The sequence below is a fragment of the Eleginops maclovinus genome, chromosome 1 (assembly GCF_036324505.1).
Source record: "Eleginops maclovinus isolate JMC-PN-2008 ecotype Puerto Natales chromosome 1, JC_Emac_rtc_rv5, whole genome shotgun sequence".
Classification (NCBI taxonomy): Eukaryota; Metazoa; Chordata; class Actinopteri; order Perciformes; family Eleginopidae; genus Eleginops; species Eleginops maclovinus.
Genome location: NC_086349.1, coordinates 9,466,379 through 9,482,485, shown reverse-complemented (window position 1 = coordinate 9,482,485; position 16,107 = coordinate 9,466,379). Strand labels below are relative to the sequence as shown.

The 16,107-nt window shown below is 39.5% G+C and overlaps 1 protein-coding gene across 1 annotated transcript in view; it reads left to right on the top strand.

Annotated features, from left to right (window-relative positions):
* Positions 1-16,107, top strand: part of LOC134864870 (microtubule cross-linking factor 2-like) — a 97,570-nt gene that overhangs the window by 55,839 nt on the left and 25,624 nt on the right. The window contains 7 exon segments of the mRNA XM_063884173.1: positions 7,405-7,467; positions 10,845-11,012; positions 11,783-11,930; positions 12,267-12,834; positions 13,364-13,658; positions 14,861-15,038; positions 15,041-15,078. Coding sequence (XP_063740243.1) covers positions 7,405-7,467; positions 10,845-11,012; positions 11,783-11,930; positions 12,267-12,834; positions 13,364-13,658; positions 14,861-15,038; positions 15,041-15,078 — 1,458 coding nt within the window.

The window sequence follows — 16,107 nt, the reverse complement described above, 5'->3', positions numbered from 1 at the left end:
TGTGTTAATGAGCTGAACACTGACATGTTCCCTTCTGTCTTTGTTTTTCTTTCTGTTTGATGGTGTGAAAATGGCCTCATAGAAAGCGAATTTACTTAAACACATTTGTATTGGAGTTCTGCTGTTAAACAAACCATAGTGACATCCTATCTATTAACAGAAAAGAATAAATAAGAAAAGTATCAATTATTAGCAATAAAGCGTAACATTGTTCAGTTTAGCACACTCAGAGGGTTTCCAACAAAGGTCTTAGTATGACCATTAGTTAATTGTTGCTAATGTTAGCTTATTAGCATCAGCATCTAATAATAGCTAATATTACTGAGTCACTCCATTTTAGATTTGAAGTTTTCTACTTTAGCATCTCACTCATAAACATTTTTGCTTTTATCACCAAAACAAAAATAAGAAGTAAACAAACAGTACCTCTCCAGCAGACGTGTTTGTTGTTTTCCCGCTCTCAGCTATGTTTCCTATTGATGTCTTTAACTGACTCAAAAGAATCTCGCAGACAGTTTTATATCTTTTGATGTATTTTCGTTCTCATTCAGGCAGCCTTTGTTTTCCATTCACGTCTCTTTTCCTATGAAAATTCTGTAAAAGTAAACATGAACATCTTTTTTTTGGCAGCAGGCATTTTATTTTCCATCCAACTGTTGCATGGACGTATTTTACAGGGACATTGACCAAATGCTCTCTGTGGCAATTACCACAAATGGCTTAGAGTATGAATTGATGACACTCTTTACAGACATGGGTTCAAACTTAAAATTGACTAGTTGGCTTAGCATACAACTAAGTCCAGTATTGTAGTGTATCAGTGATACACTACAATACTTTTGAGATGCACAACTCCTAATAATGTAACGAAAATTAATGCTGCCTTGATGTTTACAGTAATGAATTAAATACTTTAAAGAAAAGGTGCTTACAGACCTTCAAATCATTCAATTGAAATGAATTTAAAGAGTAAATATAATACCTCTGATTACCTTAAACACAGCAGCCGTGGTAGCAAAATGGTCAAGGTGATGTAAAGCTTTATTTATAGGAAATTGGCTAAAGCATACAAATCCACTGGGGTAGTAGCTAATGAACAAGTTGAAGGCAAAGAGTGATTTATTTGAACTCCTATCACTGACATCACAGCAGGCAAAGAGGCTTTGAGCTCTCAGCGACGACAGTAAATGAGCTGTTTATTTCCTAATTCAGCGCTAGCAGGGTGTGGTAATGCTTGCATAAAAAGTATGTGAGACACTGTGGAGTGTGGAAATCGCGTGAGTGTGAAGTCATGAGTAGATTTGGGAAACGCTGTTTTTTCTTTAGTTTTATCTGCTCTGCGCCGTTGTGCTCTGAGCTGCTCTCCTCTTTAGCAGACAGAGAGGAGAGCTGCTTAACGCTGCATTTGCATCCTTGGAATTCACTTAAAGCTGTTATCAAGTGTGACTTAAATAAATCTGACGTTAGAGTCTGCACGCAACTTCTCAAGTGTCTGTTGTATTAATGTATTTTTGATTGTTTTAACCTGATAAAAAGCAGGATTAGCAGAAAACATCACCTTGTCACAGCTTCCATCCATCCATCTCACACAAACACTTCATGGTTATGCAACCCATTGTGTGTTGTGTTGTGTAGACCCTTTGTTCCAGTGATGTAGAGACATGACTGTTCTTCCAGGCTGAAAAAGGCCCCTCTTCTGCAAGTGTCTCTCTGTCGCTGCAACACTTCAAATAATTCACTTTGCCTTCCAGAAACCCACACTGCCTTCACATGCACACAAACAAACACACACTTTCACTCCTGGCATCTGATCTCATCTCTGCCCTCAGAGGAAATTATTAGCTAGATTTCAGCTGCACATTTTTGAAAACCTTGTGACTTGTTGAGTTTTTTTGTGTCACTAATTGTGCTTTGGAAACATGATACAACAGTAGCTTTGGATGCTTTTTTTTCCAGAAATGTTGTGTTCTCCGATTACAGTAATACAGTAGCCTAGAATTGTTACGTGTCCATGACCAACACAGTGTTGCTTTGACATAAACAACCACTGGAGATCCATTGTCGCGTCACAGCTGTGTCTGAAACGATTCACTTCTTGATCCACCTACCATGAGCTCGGAAACCAGAAAAAAGAGCGTCTTAGGACACAGAAAAATGTCCTCTTGTTAGTTTCCAGTGTTATATCTCTCAAAAAGAAATGAGCCAATATGGTTACTTTTGAAAATATATGCCTTGGAGGTTGGACTTTCAGCTTGCAATTAAAAACTCTAACTTTACCATATTTTTTGTTATGTACAATTAAAAATATTGAGAAACAAGTATCCATTGGTAATCGGTTATAGTAATTTAGAACTTTGAAGGATTGCCAGATGTTTTTAACCTGTTAGAAAAGTCAAATTTGAGAGTAAGCAAGTAAAGTTTTATAGCACCTTCCTAGAGCAAGCGTCACAAGACATAAAAGTAAATAACAAGTCTTCTCTTAGAACTAAAGGATAGAAACCCTTAAATATCAATCAGAAACGTACACTTAAAAGCGCTCTCCCCTCTGCTGGGCAGCTCACAGGATTTCACGCCTGCTTGCGTCGGGAGAGTCTGAACCCTGAGAGCAAATCAAGATTTTGGTGCGGCTTCCTCTCCCGCTTCCTCAGAGAGCAATTTCATCCATTGTCAGTTAACCTGTGTGACGGGCCGTGCCCTGACTAGGCTGTTAACAACATATCTGCACGCTGTGAAAATCAAATGTACTGTATGTAGTCCTAGTCCGTCGCCAAGACAGTCAAATCTCAATCAAGCAGATTTATTTTTAAATGTATCAGTGTGTTGCTGCATCTCAAGACGACAGGACATTATTTTCATTCCTCAGCATCTATTTCCAGCTGTCACCACTGAATATTATTGCACCTTATTCAGGGCTTATCAAGATATAAGGGATTTTTCTTACTTAAAAGGCTACATTGCAATACATTGATGATCATATATTAAAAATGTCATATCAACCTTACAATACTATAACAATATCTAAATCGAGGTATTTATGACTCCTTTATGACTGTTATGTATACCTGTTATTATGTTATTATGTTATTATTTATTTTATGCCTGCATTTATTCCTCAGTCTAATGCTAAAAACAAGTCTTACCTAAATTTGCGGGCTATATTTCGGCCTTTGTCATGGTTCAAAGAGTGAAATCAATTTTTTTAAATGTAGCTGCAGTATCAGCAGATTAACTAAAATAAGGCTGGACACAAGTCAAAGGAATCCCTGTTTTGCTGTCTTTGACACCATCTTGAGGTAGACACACCTGGTGGAAATATATTTAGGGTATTTAGTTCTCATTTGCTCCCTGTTCGCAGTCTCATAACCTGCAGAGCTCATATCATTTCAAAGTCATGACTTTCAGAATGAGTAGTCCTAGTGTCTATTATGAAATCCTGTTCTTCCATCGTTCACCTTTGTTCATTTTCCTCCAACGAACTTTCCCAACCTGTTCTTTTGATTCTTCCCCGTTGTGTATCGGTTGGTTGAACTGCAGATCAGATTGGATTTGAAGTAGGCGAGTTCACACTGCTGTGCCTCCTCATCCATGACAGAGGAATGACAACATCTCTCTCTTTCCTTCTCCCTTTTTTATCTCTGCCATCACTGTTGTTATCTGTGTCTCCAACTTCTTTCCTGTCCTTCTCCATCTCTTCCTCGTTCCCCCGTCTGTCCTCATCAGTTCACTCCATCCACCAGGAATAGGAGGTTTTTGTCTTTTTGTCTGTAAAAATTAGATTCAACTATGTGATAACTGTGCACTATAGGGAGATGTTACCTGACAAACCCTTTTTGCCACAGCCTTAAAAGCAGAGCCAGAAGCTGTTCAATATGTTATCAGATAACATGGAAGTCAACCTGTTATCTAATCTGCAGTGTAACTGTAGACACACAGGCTCAGAAACATGAGAACCAGGCTCTGGTCACACTCCGAGTGTGTGCTTTTACATAATGAAAACTCTACTGTTGTAACAGTGAGAAGAAGCTGTTGTTTTTTTAAAGGGGCTTGAAATATAAGACCAGGTCATATTTTTTCCAGTGTCAGGCGGTAGTTCCTCAATTAAGCTGTGAAACTGATGATGTAATTTGTACCTGAAGGCAACTCAGACATTTTTCTCAGGCTGACGATCATATTTTGGTAATTTTAGACTCAGCATTTTTTATGGTTCAGGTATCTAATTACTGTTGTCTGCTGCTATGTGGTATTTTTCAGTATGTTTTGTACTGTTAGAGTCGAAGCAAGCCAGGGGAGATTCACAGAGCCAACTGACAGTGAAGGCAGCTCTGTCAGTCCTGGTGTTGTGCATGCTGGCTTACTGTCACACTGTCATGACTTCCTGCGACACAAGAATAGAACAGAGCCGTCGTTAATTTTATTAGTAACACCTGGGCTCTTCCTGCTGTAACAAGTCAATCTGTCTTCTGTGGAAAAGAGCTACTAAAATAAACTGGGATGGCTCTGTCTCAGTATATAAGGAATAAAAACGTACTAAAATGTAGCTGATTTTCTTACTAACCGCAACTGTGTCTGTATAATTACAATTGCTATTTCCAAACAAGCATTACTTCCCTTTCCAAAGTCATCCATCATCTGAAAAGAGTGCAATCACGCTTTAGCACAACTTCACTATTATAGGGTAAAATGCTTTTGTTTTTTTTCACAGTTTCTCCTTACTGATAATGCGGGAATAGCTCATGCAAATGAAACAAGGTGTGATATTCAGTGTCATGAGCTCCCCTCTCAAAAGCCTAGCCCAAATTCACTTGAATCTCTTTCCATCAAGCTTCTCTGTGCGCCTGAATGCTGCTCAGCTAAAAGCCTGATCCAATAGTCCTGACATCCGTTCAACGTCATGCCAGAATCAATGGTTCCATTATGGGGCAGGCCTATCGATCAGTGAGTTAAGAGCCATTCATTGAGTGTTTGCCCCTGATAAACTGACCTTAAAGAGGGTTAGCATTCTTTTGAATCTGCACTTTATCAACATTTATTATATATTATTATTTTGTATTGTCTACTATTACTTATTAGCAATACATCTACTATTTTTCGATGGTCTAGTATTTTTTATTTATTTTAAATTATGCAACCAACCTACAGTTTTTAGAGGGCGGAAACAAGGGTAGGGGCAGGATCTTCACCTGTGACTGTTTTAAATGCAAAACATTCATAAAATAAAGAGGAAAGAAAAGATAACTGAGTTATGAGCCAGACATGGAGGGAGGGACCTAAGGAGGGAGCGACGAGAGAAGAGTGAGAAGGTGAGAAAGGGAAAGACAGCGGGAGATGAAACATTTAAAGGTCGGCAAATAACGCAAACTGTGGTAGAGGGAAAGAAAGAGGAGAGGCGAAGGGAGTGGGGAGTAAAAGGCTTATGGAAATAAATATCAGACGCATAAACAAATCCATGCTGATGCTGCCCCGCATCTCCACCTGGACATGAGAGGAGCTATTGAGAAAATCCCTCAGTGCAGTATTTTTCATAATTCACCTAAAATTACATTTTGTGAAAATCTTCATGAAATATATTGACAGCGTTATTGATATTTTTAATGATTATTATTATGAATACTTATTTATTGTCCTCCTTTCCCATGTTCTTTTTTCTCTTCGATTCATTTCCTCCTTTTGTTGTTGGGAGTCTGGTGCATAGAGTAGTTTGTTTCCATGGAAACAGACTGAACCAGATGAGCTTATAGCGACTTGCTCTGCAGCGTCTGTCCTTAATGTGTGTGTCTGCAAGTGTGTGTGTCAGAGTGTGTGTGCCTGTGTGTCTGTGTATGCTTGATTGGTGTTTGGTGGTCTCTAAAGAGAGAAAAGCCTGATGATTTATGGGAGTCTAATGCACTAGGCAGACACTCAGATGAATAGAGGATGGTGTGTGTGTGTGTGTGTCTATGTGTGTGTGTGTGTGTGTGTGTGTGTGTGTGTGTGTGTGTGTGTGTGTGTGTGTGTGTGTGTGTGTGTGTCTGTGTGTCTGTGTGTCTGTGAGCGCAGTAATTATTAGCAATGCAACCCAGTTATTACGTTCATGTCATTACGTAATTATATTTATATTCTTCTTCTTCCCATTATTTTTCCTTTTATCTCTCTCTTTCGTTACACTAGTACCTCACAGCTGTAATTCTGCACACCGTAAAGCAGTGTTGCTATGGTGATCCAAATCACTGTGGGGATGATCAACATCACCATAGCAATGACATCTGGGGATCAGTACAAGAGGGACAGAAACTGTGTTGGACGAGAAAAGCAACTGCAAGTTGTCAAAAACGGTCAAAAATCAAATGTATTCTACTTTTGCACTACATGGCCATAGTGATATCTAATAGACTGTGGTTAAGTTTGTTAAGTGTCTGTTTCCAAAGGGACATTTAGTTTGTCTATTAAAGGGGCCCTTTAATGCTCCTGTTCAGGTTCAGGTTTTGTCCTTCTACTGTGACTATGTCTCCATGCTTTAATGTTCAAAAGGTGTTTATTTTTCTCATACTGCCTGTGCTGCAGCAACTCTTTTCACCCTCTGTCTGAAACCAGAGCCCAGTCTGGTCGAAGCTTCAGTTTCCCGCTTGGTCTACTGTAATGGTGTCCTGTTGACCATTTACATGCACAAACACCTATATAACACACTTCAGGAAAGGAAAACACCCAGAAGAATTAAAGGGCCCCTTTTAAAAGTTTGTGGGAGCCTTAATTGTTTTGAGTCTCTATGTGCTAAGCTTAGATAGCTCTCTCCTGGCTGTAGCTTCAAGTTTAACAGATAGGCACGGTTTTACAAAAAAAGGTAAAAATAATCATATAACCTGGTACACTCGAATGGCATCTTGCTAAACTGTTGGGAACTGTCACGAATACATCCTGCAAGACCTGCAATTATTTATTGTTGCCTTCAAAATCCGACAATTGCCTGAAAATGACAAGAACAGAGTATGATTGTAGATATTTTCCCCTGTCTGTGCAGCAGCTGGCTGTTGAGATTATGGCTCTGATCTGATGAGATAAAGGTGAAATTATACAGGGGGTAGTGATCAGTTGTGTTATGTAACACTATAAACACCTTATAATGGTCAATGTGTTTAAATAACTCTTGGGTCAGTGTAAGACAACGAAAACATGAGCGTGTCGTTTAAACACTTCAAGTCGCAAATGTCTTCTTTAGAACAGTACAGAAAGTTAGAACGGCCAAGAAACAATACCTTGAAAAGAAGTGGGAAGAGTTCATCCTGCTAAATGTTGGTACCTGCTTTGTATTCCTCTACAGGTCATATTTCTCTCGCTCTGTGTTCATTTAGATTGAATACATTCTTCATCTCATTGTGACTGATGGTGTCACAGCTGACTAATGACTATCTGTATGTGTCTGTGTTACAGAACTCCCAGAAGAAAAGAGGAGCACGACCCAACAACAAACCTGACAAGAAGCTCTGCCCACAGGTAACACACACACACACACACACACACACACACACACACACACACACACACACACACACACACACACACACACACACACACACACACACACACACACACACACACACACACACACAAATACTACCCTTTCCTCTAGATGGTCTAACAAATCAATAAGAGCCAGAAAGTGCTGTTTCAGCAAGTCAACCTTTAAGACACTTAAACATGTAGAGACTGACACTTACCACACACACACACACACACACACACACACACACACACACACACACACACACACACACACAATGATGAAACGACTGCCACCTTGCAGTTTCTGCTGCGCAAAGCTTGTTAAGATTCTCAAAATGGTTTTCAACAGATATAACTAAAGTGTATCCTGCTTTATCTAATAGCATATTCATTATTTCATATATTTGTATTGTTATATATTATGAGGACTAATCCCATTTTAAAATAAATATGATTTAAGATATGCATACTCTGCACACAGTCACACAATTCCATATAATTCATATTATGACAACAGCAATCCTGTCTGAGATGTACACCTACTGTATTTTACTGTAAGTGTGATGCAGAGAAGGTAACAGTCTTAATGGAAAGTTTTACTTTTCGTTTACTTTCATTCTTTTATATGAATATATTCTGAAGAGACACTTTCTAATCAAAGTACAGTACTTACAGTACAGGGTTTACGATCACTTGTTTGTGAGTCATCCCTGAAACAGCTGCATTTTCTTCTATTTCCTGCCTTATTTGCTGAATTATTCAGAATAAAAACATGTTAAAGTTGTCTGTGTCCACCGACCACAAGCTGTCATGTTGGAGTTCTATCATGTTATTTCCTCTGGGGATCACACTCTATCTGTCCAAACAAGCCGTGTGCAGTTTGAATCATATAAATCAGCATTTTCAATATCCCTCCTCATCTCCGCTTCATATTTGGTTTAGCCTCCAATCATGCCCTGCAGTCGTTTGCACGCAATGTAATCTTCACATACCTAGTTTTTGTTTTTGTTTGGATTACAGATCTGGCTTGGAAACAACTCTTAAATCTCCCTCTTAATTCTGACTCTCTTCCCTCCACCAAAAATAACAGCTTTTCCCTCAACTAGACTTCTAAATTTCCTTCCCTTCTTTAGTTTTTTACACCAATGCAATAATTCACACAATTAAACAAACTGTAATGTCTGTAGGAGTAAGAAGTGTATGAGTTTAGATTAAAAACCCACAGACTAACATCGCCACAGTCTGTGTTTGCGGTGAAGTTATTTCTTTCACCAGCATAATTTCTCCATCTGTTAATGCAAGGCTAGGCTTCCTTTTCCAAGCCACATACCATAAAAGGCCGTAAATTTGCTGGCTCTCGCTTAATGTGGTTGGAAGTGCTCAGCAGGCCGTAAAACAAATAGCGCCACAGAGCTGCCTGTGTGGAATGAGGTGCACAGGGTTAACTCAGGCCAGCAGCAGTAAGAGCTTAACTTGAGATAAAGATACATAAATTAATATTTATTTATGTCGAGAGCCTACTGCTTACAGTTTGTTTAGCCACAAAGGGACAGAAAAACACCACAACAAACCCTTGCTCATGTTTGTTTTGCTAACATGATTTGAAGAAAATTGTGATCTTATTACACATTCAAAAGATTCTGAGCCCCATTTACAACATATGGAGTATTGTTAATGGCCAGCAGTCCTATATTCACTCCTTTTAGCTCCATTTTGGTCCATACCAACTCCTTAAGGAAATGGTACACTATGTTAGCTAGCTATCGCTAACTTTGTCTTTCTGCTCTTTGGTGCTGCTCAGGTTAGGGTTAGTTAACATGGGGTTAGTTGGATTTTTTTTATCTGAAAACAACTTAAAAATTAGGTGTGTGGTAGCAGTAACACTGACCCGTACAGAACATCTGCCTATAATGCTACACTGTCACAGAGGTTTGGATAATTTGTATGATTTGTTACTACTTTGCATTTTGAAAAATGATGTAACACATTCTTGATTTTTTTCTTCTTACACTTTCTCCCCTTCCCATTTTTCATTTATTTGTGTTACTTTGATTGATGGATTTCATTCTGCTACAGCCTTAGCTGGACTGGTGGTACATACAGCTAATGGTTGCAAGGCTAGCTAGTGTTTATTATGAATGTTGCCATATGACTAGCTTTACTGAGTTACTTCACTGACTATGATGTGTCTTTGGTTGTGCTGCTATTCAACTTATGTTTTAACCTTAGCCTTTCCCTAACTATCTGCTACTGTAACAACTTATTTCCATGCTATGTAAATCCAAATAGTTTAAAGATAGCTTACCAGATAGTTAATATGATACTGCTAACAATGCTGTGCGTACTGTTAAGTCATTTTCTAAGTTATTGAGCCGAAAATGACAATGATGTATTTCGTATCGCTGTCTGTCAGTAATTATACACCTCATATGCTGTATGACATCTGAGGCAAACCACAAATGAGTGTTTTCCGGAGTTTCCGCTGTGTTTCTTTCGAAGAGCCTAAAGAGGAACAAACACAGTGTGACTCTGGCCTCACCATTTTGTAGCTGAAAGCCACAAGCTAGTCACATAGCTCTTTGTCGCTATTTTTCCAAGTTCAAGGCAGTTTGTAATAAAATGAAAAAACAATTCATCCCACTTGAGTTACAGAACTGTAAAGGATTGTGTTTAAAAGGCAGATAAGCAAACAGGGCTTTATATTCTAATCATGAGAGATATTCACAAACATAATCTTGGTTTTAAAAATATTCAACTTTAAAGAACATACTTTAATGCCAAAAGTCATCACATATCTCAACCTAAACCTCTAAGGTTGTACACTTATCTGCACAGATTTAAGTTCTTGTTTGAGTGTGTGTCTGCACTCTTCCTGTGCATTCATCCATTTGTCTGCAGCTTTTACTTCCCGTCAGTTTCTCCTTTCCCCTCATTTGACCTTTTTCCCTGTGTAGATAAGTGAAGTCCTCCTTCCTCTGTGTGTCTTTTGTCCTGTCTGTTCTTTAACAATGGCTGCCTTTTGTGTGAGTTTGTATCATTCGAAGGGAAACGTGAAAATCATGAGCAGCATCCTTGTCTCTATTTACCTCAATGTCCCTCTCATTATTTCCTCTTTACTCAAATACTTCAGGCAACACCAAATTCATATTGTAATTATTGATTAAAGTTATGATTTTATTTGAGTAAAATTTATAAAAATACTTGACAATAGATGGACACCAATAGTTTATGACTTGTAACGGTGCTAAAAATAAAAACTCCCCTTTGCATGATACCAGAAATGTGTGCATGCCAGCCTCTCTGTGACACAGCAGTTTTGTATCAACGTCACCTCTTTGCTCTTCTCTGTTTCTGTCCCGTCACCACAGGAGGACAATTCAGACCTGAAGTGTCAGCTCCACTTTGCCAAAGAGGAATCAGCTCTGATGTGCAAGAAGCTTACCAAGCTGGTGAAGGACAGCGAGGCCATGAAAGAGGAGCTGGCCAAGTTCAGGTCGCTGTACGGAGACGTCAACGCCTCGCTCACCGTGGAGGAGGTGAGACGATGAGGAGGACAGAAGGAAACTAGATATTCACTTGAGAGCTTATTAAAACTTTTTCCAGGTTGTGCTTATTAAGTAACCAAAACTATTTAGTCGGTATGGACTATCAAAAACTACTGCATAATGGAAAAGATGAATGAGGATTTTTATTTCAGATTACGAGCTGTGGCGCTCCCATAAATGTTTTCTGACAACATCTTAAGGAAAATCCTAACCCTTAGTTTCCATCACTTCTCCCCATTTAGTTTTATATCTCTTGATGATTGCCTGTAAACTGCTTAATGTTGCAATAAGGCTATTATAGGGGTCAAGGTTTGAAATGATCCAGACCCGTTGTACCCAATAAAAACAATGAATGCCAAATTGGCTGGGAAAAATGCTAGAGAGGTGGGTTTGCATTGTTTCGAAAAACAGCCTAAACACTCCACAAAGCTCATTAATTCAAATTCTGGAGCTGTTTCAGTGACCAGAGCTGAAAACAAAAAACAGTTATACAATATTTAGCCTTTACTTACCTGTGTTTAAGATGAGGATTTGAATATCCAGGGCTGTTGTGAAAATTCATAACTATTCATATTGATAATAACATGACAGTTGGTCCTTCCCAACGATGAATTAAGTGGTGCAAAAAACAGGTAGAAGAATGGTAGAAAGACCAGTATGCGCTTAAATGTCTACAGTTGATTAAAAATGTGTGTATGAACAGATGGGATGTGATGAAGGAGCTGGTTCTCTTCTTCTTAATGTCTTAAACTCCCCCTCAGGTTGCCGACTCCCCCCACACCCGTGAGGCGGAGATCAGAGTCCACCTGAAGCTGGTGGAGGAAGAGGCCAACCTGCTGAGTCGACGCATCGTGGAGCTGGAGGTGGAGAACAGAGGGCTCCGTGCTGAGATGGATGACATGAAGCAAGGTAGCTTTTAAACTCACCTGCACGTGTAGGATTGATTGAAAATATTTTGTGGTTTACTAGGGAATGTGCGTTGCTTTTTATCTGCGTTAAGAAAGATTAAGATTTAAACATATAAATATCTTTATGCTAAGCTAGCTAACAGGCCTCCAGCTCCAGCTTAAATTTACCATCCAGACATGAGAGTGTGGTCAATCTTCTCATCTAAGTGTCAACAATAAATCAGAAACGACTATTTCACAAAATGGCAAACTATTCCCCTTAGATGCAAATGATCATTTTTGTTTTTTTTCTCCTACACTATCCCATCTCTTTGACCTATCGTTGATTTTTTTCTAGATGGCCCTCAGGACCTTACTGGTGTTGGCGGTGGTCTAGGGGCAGGTCTTGGCCTAGGAGGAGCCATGGTTCTCGGGGGAGGGGCCTCGTCTGAAAACGTCATGGAGCTCCAGAGACACCTCCAGTTTGTGGAGGAAGAGGCGGAGCTTCTGAGGAGGTCTCTGATCGAGATGGAAGAACAGAACAAACTCCTGATGAACGAAATCAACCGCTACAAATCTGACCTCCCACCGCCCACGTCCTTGATGTCGTCTAACTCATTGGCATCGCTGGCGGACGGGCTGCTCAACGACAGCCCAGTGCACTCCATACAGGAAGGGGCGGTACTTATCAGCACAGACGCCCCCGTCCAGGAGGAGGAGCTCAGACTGGCGAGGCTTCAGATTGGAGAACTGGGCGGGAAGGTGAAGAAGCTGCAGTATGAGAACCGTGTGCTTCTGTCCAACCTGCAGCGCTGCGATCTGGCCTCCTACCACGCTCCTTCCTCCTCCTCCTCCTCTTCCTCCTCACTACGACTGGCTCTGGAAACGGACGCAGAGGCTGGGGACTCAGCTGAGTGCCTCCCAAGGTAGTTTTTTAGTTTCAGTACAACATTTTCGGATGAAATGGTGCTTCTGGAATTGGTTCTCTAATATAGATACTTCCGTGAGAGTATTTGTTGTAGTAACTCAACAGCTTTGTTGATAACTCAATGAATATAAAAACGAACATCTGATCATATTCAGTCAAGGCAAAGATTTTTAATTGGGAAGAAATCAAATCAGTTATAAAGTTTGCTATTTACAAAAATGCACTTCAATAAGTCACAGTAGCCTGCAGTGTTTTATTTTGGTCACCAAAGTCAGTAGAATTCATCGTCTTGGCAACATGAAACATCTTTGACTATGCAAGACCGACATTTATATTTAAGTCCTTACCTCGAAACAAAGTTTGACCAACGATCTCACAACAAGGTCTTGAAGATATTCTGAAGCTTTAGGTCAAATATAGCTGTTTAGAATCCACCACTTTACGGTCAATAATGAACTTTCCAACCCCAACTTTTAAGCCAACATGCATGAGCATCCCTGAATATGCTCATTCTGTCTTTCCATCAGCCCGCCGCACCGCAAAGAGCCCGTCGGGGGTGAGACCGACGCCCTGGAGATGAACGAGCGGAAAAAGAAGATTGAGGACAACGCTGACGCAACCACCTCGCTCCCCGGGTACCTGGGCCTGAAAGACCATGATGCCTTGTTGGCCATGAGGGACCAGGCTCGCTTAGTTTCCACAGCGATACAGCTCCTGACCTCTCCCGAATCCAACTGCCTCTCCTCCTCCCCCTCCATCTATCACAAGGTCTGCAGCAACGACGCAGCAGAGCCGTGTGACCTGGAGAAGCCTCACAGCCAGGTACATGGCGTCCCCTGCTCTTCAAGTACAACATAACTTTATATCAGTCACCAGAATAAAGTGTTCATAATGACTCAGCACAAGTTCAATCTCCCTTAATTGTCCGTCCCAGCTCCCTTTAAAGTTCAGATTGTGGTGAAGATTAAAAAAAACATATCTCATCGTGTCTAACTTTAGTGGATCATAACATTTCAGGTATGGGGTGAATCTGCAGATGCTGTGGTTCAAAGTGAGATTACATTTTTCAAAAGATGTCAGTTTTTGAGAAACAGCAGACTAGGTGTGAATTGTTTTTGGCATAGCTGAAACATTTGTTGATCATTTGTGGCCTAGGTGCTGGTTAATAACAATAATAATAATAATAATAAGCTTTAATTGTATAGCACAAAATCAATAAATAGGATAAAATATAAATACCTATTAACTAAATAAATACATTTAAAAAAAACAACCAAATAAGACAATAATAATTGAATAATTCATAAGATTAATAAAAGTCAAATGATTTAAACACCAACTTAAAGGGGAATTTTGCTAAGAAGATGGTAAAAAATAAATAATACAAAACAAGTCAAAACATATAAATTAAATAAAACAATACAAAAATAACCAAATATTAAGGAATAAAAGACCATTTCAAAGTGGGATATCACTAAAAATGCTAATTTAAGAAGATGTTTCTTTAACTGTTCTTTAAAATGTTCCACTGAGGAGTAAGGAGTCAGAATCAATGGTCTTATAAAACATTTGATTTATTTCGGGGGTTTTTTATTTGTGCACTGCAAATACAGGAGGTCTTTGAGTATTGAGTCATAAATTAGCACAAAAACACTGTGCTGATGGGTCCAGTAGCATAAAAGACTAGCTGCACACACACACACACACACACACACACACACACACACACACACACACACACACACACACACACACACACACTCTTACACACGACCAAACACATGATCCCCTCAGGCCGTATGTCTGGCATAGATAACAATGCATCTTTTTATTTTTTGGGTTAAATAAAGTAGGAGAAAATACACGAGTGAGAAAGGCAGCCTAAGTTACATTTTTTTTATTGCTTAAGCGCTTTTGCTTCCACTGTTTGTTCATTTACCAGCCCCACATATTCCCAAGCAGTTTCCTCATACAGCCAATAATAAACAACTGTGAGACAAGTTTGTTATTTCTTTCTTCTCCAGATTTCCGAGCTGTCTGACCTGGCGGACCGGCCCCTGGTTGGTGCTCTGACCAGCAGGCTCCAGGCCCTGCACACGCAGCTCCAGGCCTTTGTGGAGCGGGTGGACAGCCAGGGGAAACCCCCCGCAGGTGGGAGGGACCCTGAGGTGGAAGGAGCGTCTCCTCTGGCTTCCCACTGCTCTGGGAGGAGCAGGATGTGCTGAACAGTATCATGGAGAAGGTAAAAGACGTGACACACTCTTGCTTTTTACTTCTTGTCACTATGTCTCTTTCAGTTTTTTTAAGTTTTCACTTTGGTTGGGTTTTTATATTTTGTTGTCACTTTTTTGGGGTATTCTTCAGTGTTGTGTTTGGTCAAGTGCCTTCCCATTAGTTTGGCTGAAAAACCCTCCTAATCCCATCTGCTGTTTCTCCTCACAGTGGAGAATGGATTTGCACAACACGCTCAAATCTGAAGTACAACCACAATTTTGTCAGTACGTTTTAATTTATTCTGATCTGTTTATACCTCTTTTGCCTATCCATTTTAAATTAACATAACATGATCATTGTAAGTTCACAAATAGCCCGATCATAAATGTAATTTTGCTGTATCAGATCTAATCAGATTTGAGCGTCCAGAGCAAACCTCTCCACCTGAGGCCACCCATGTCCTCTGCATGCTGTCCTAACCTGGTATATAGATGCTGCTTTAGGCCTCAAATGGAGCCTGTTTGTATGCATTGACTTAATAGGGTTATCAGGAGCACATAAAAACAACATTTATTGATATGCATTTCTTCATCAACATTTCATAAAACATACAGCCTGGGTTTAGTGTGATTGAGTAGTATTGCTCATCATTTAGAGTTACATTTTCATCCATAGATTTCTTCACATTTGTAGTGAAACCGAATGCAGCATCATAATTTATACTAGCGGGATAACTGTATCATCCTGACCCTATTAATAACTAGTGAGATGGATTATGTACCATCATACAAAGTAGTTTACTAGAATATATTAAGTCTAAAAGCACTAAATGATACAGTTTTGGTTTTATTATTTAAAAACAACATTCAAGGAGCATAGTTTCTGATTTTTTCAATCTATTTTCGCTCCTTAAACTCATCAAAAGAGAAGTATTCATAGAAACACAACACTTAGAAATGTCCTTTCTATGGCTAAAATCCAACATCTGAGATTGGAAAACTAATATTAAACCATCAGAGACATTCAAATCCATCATTTGTCTGCAATATAATGTAAT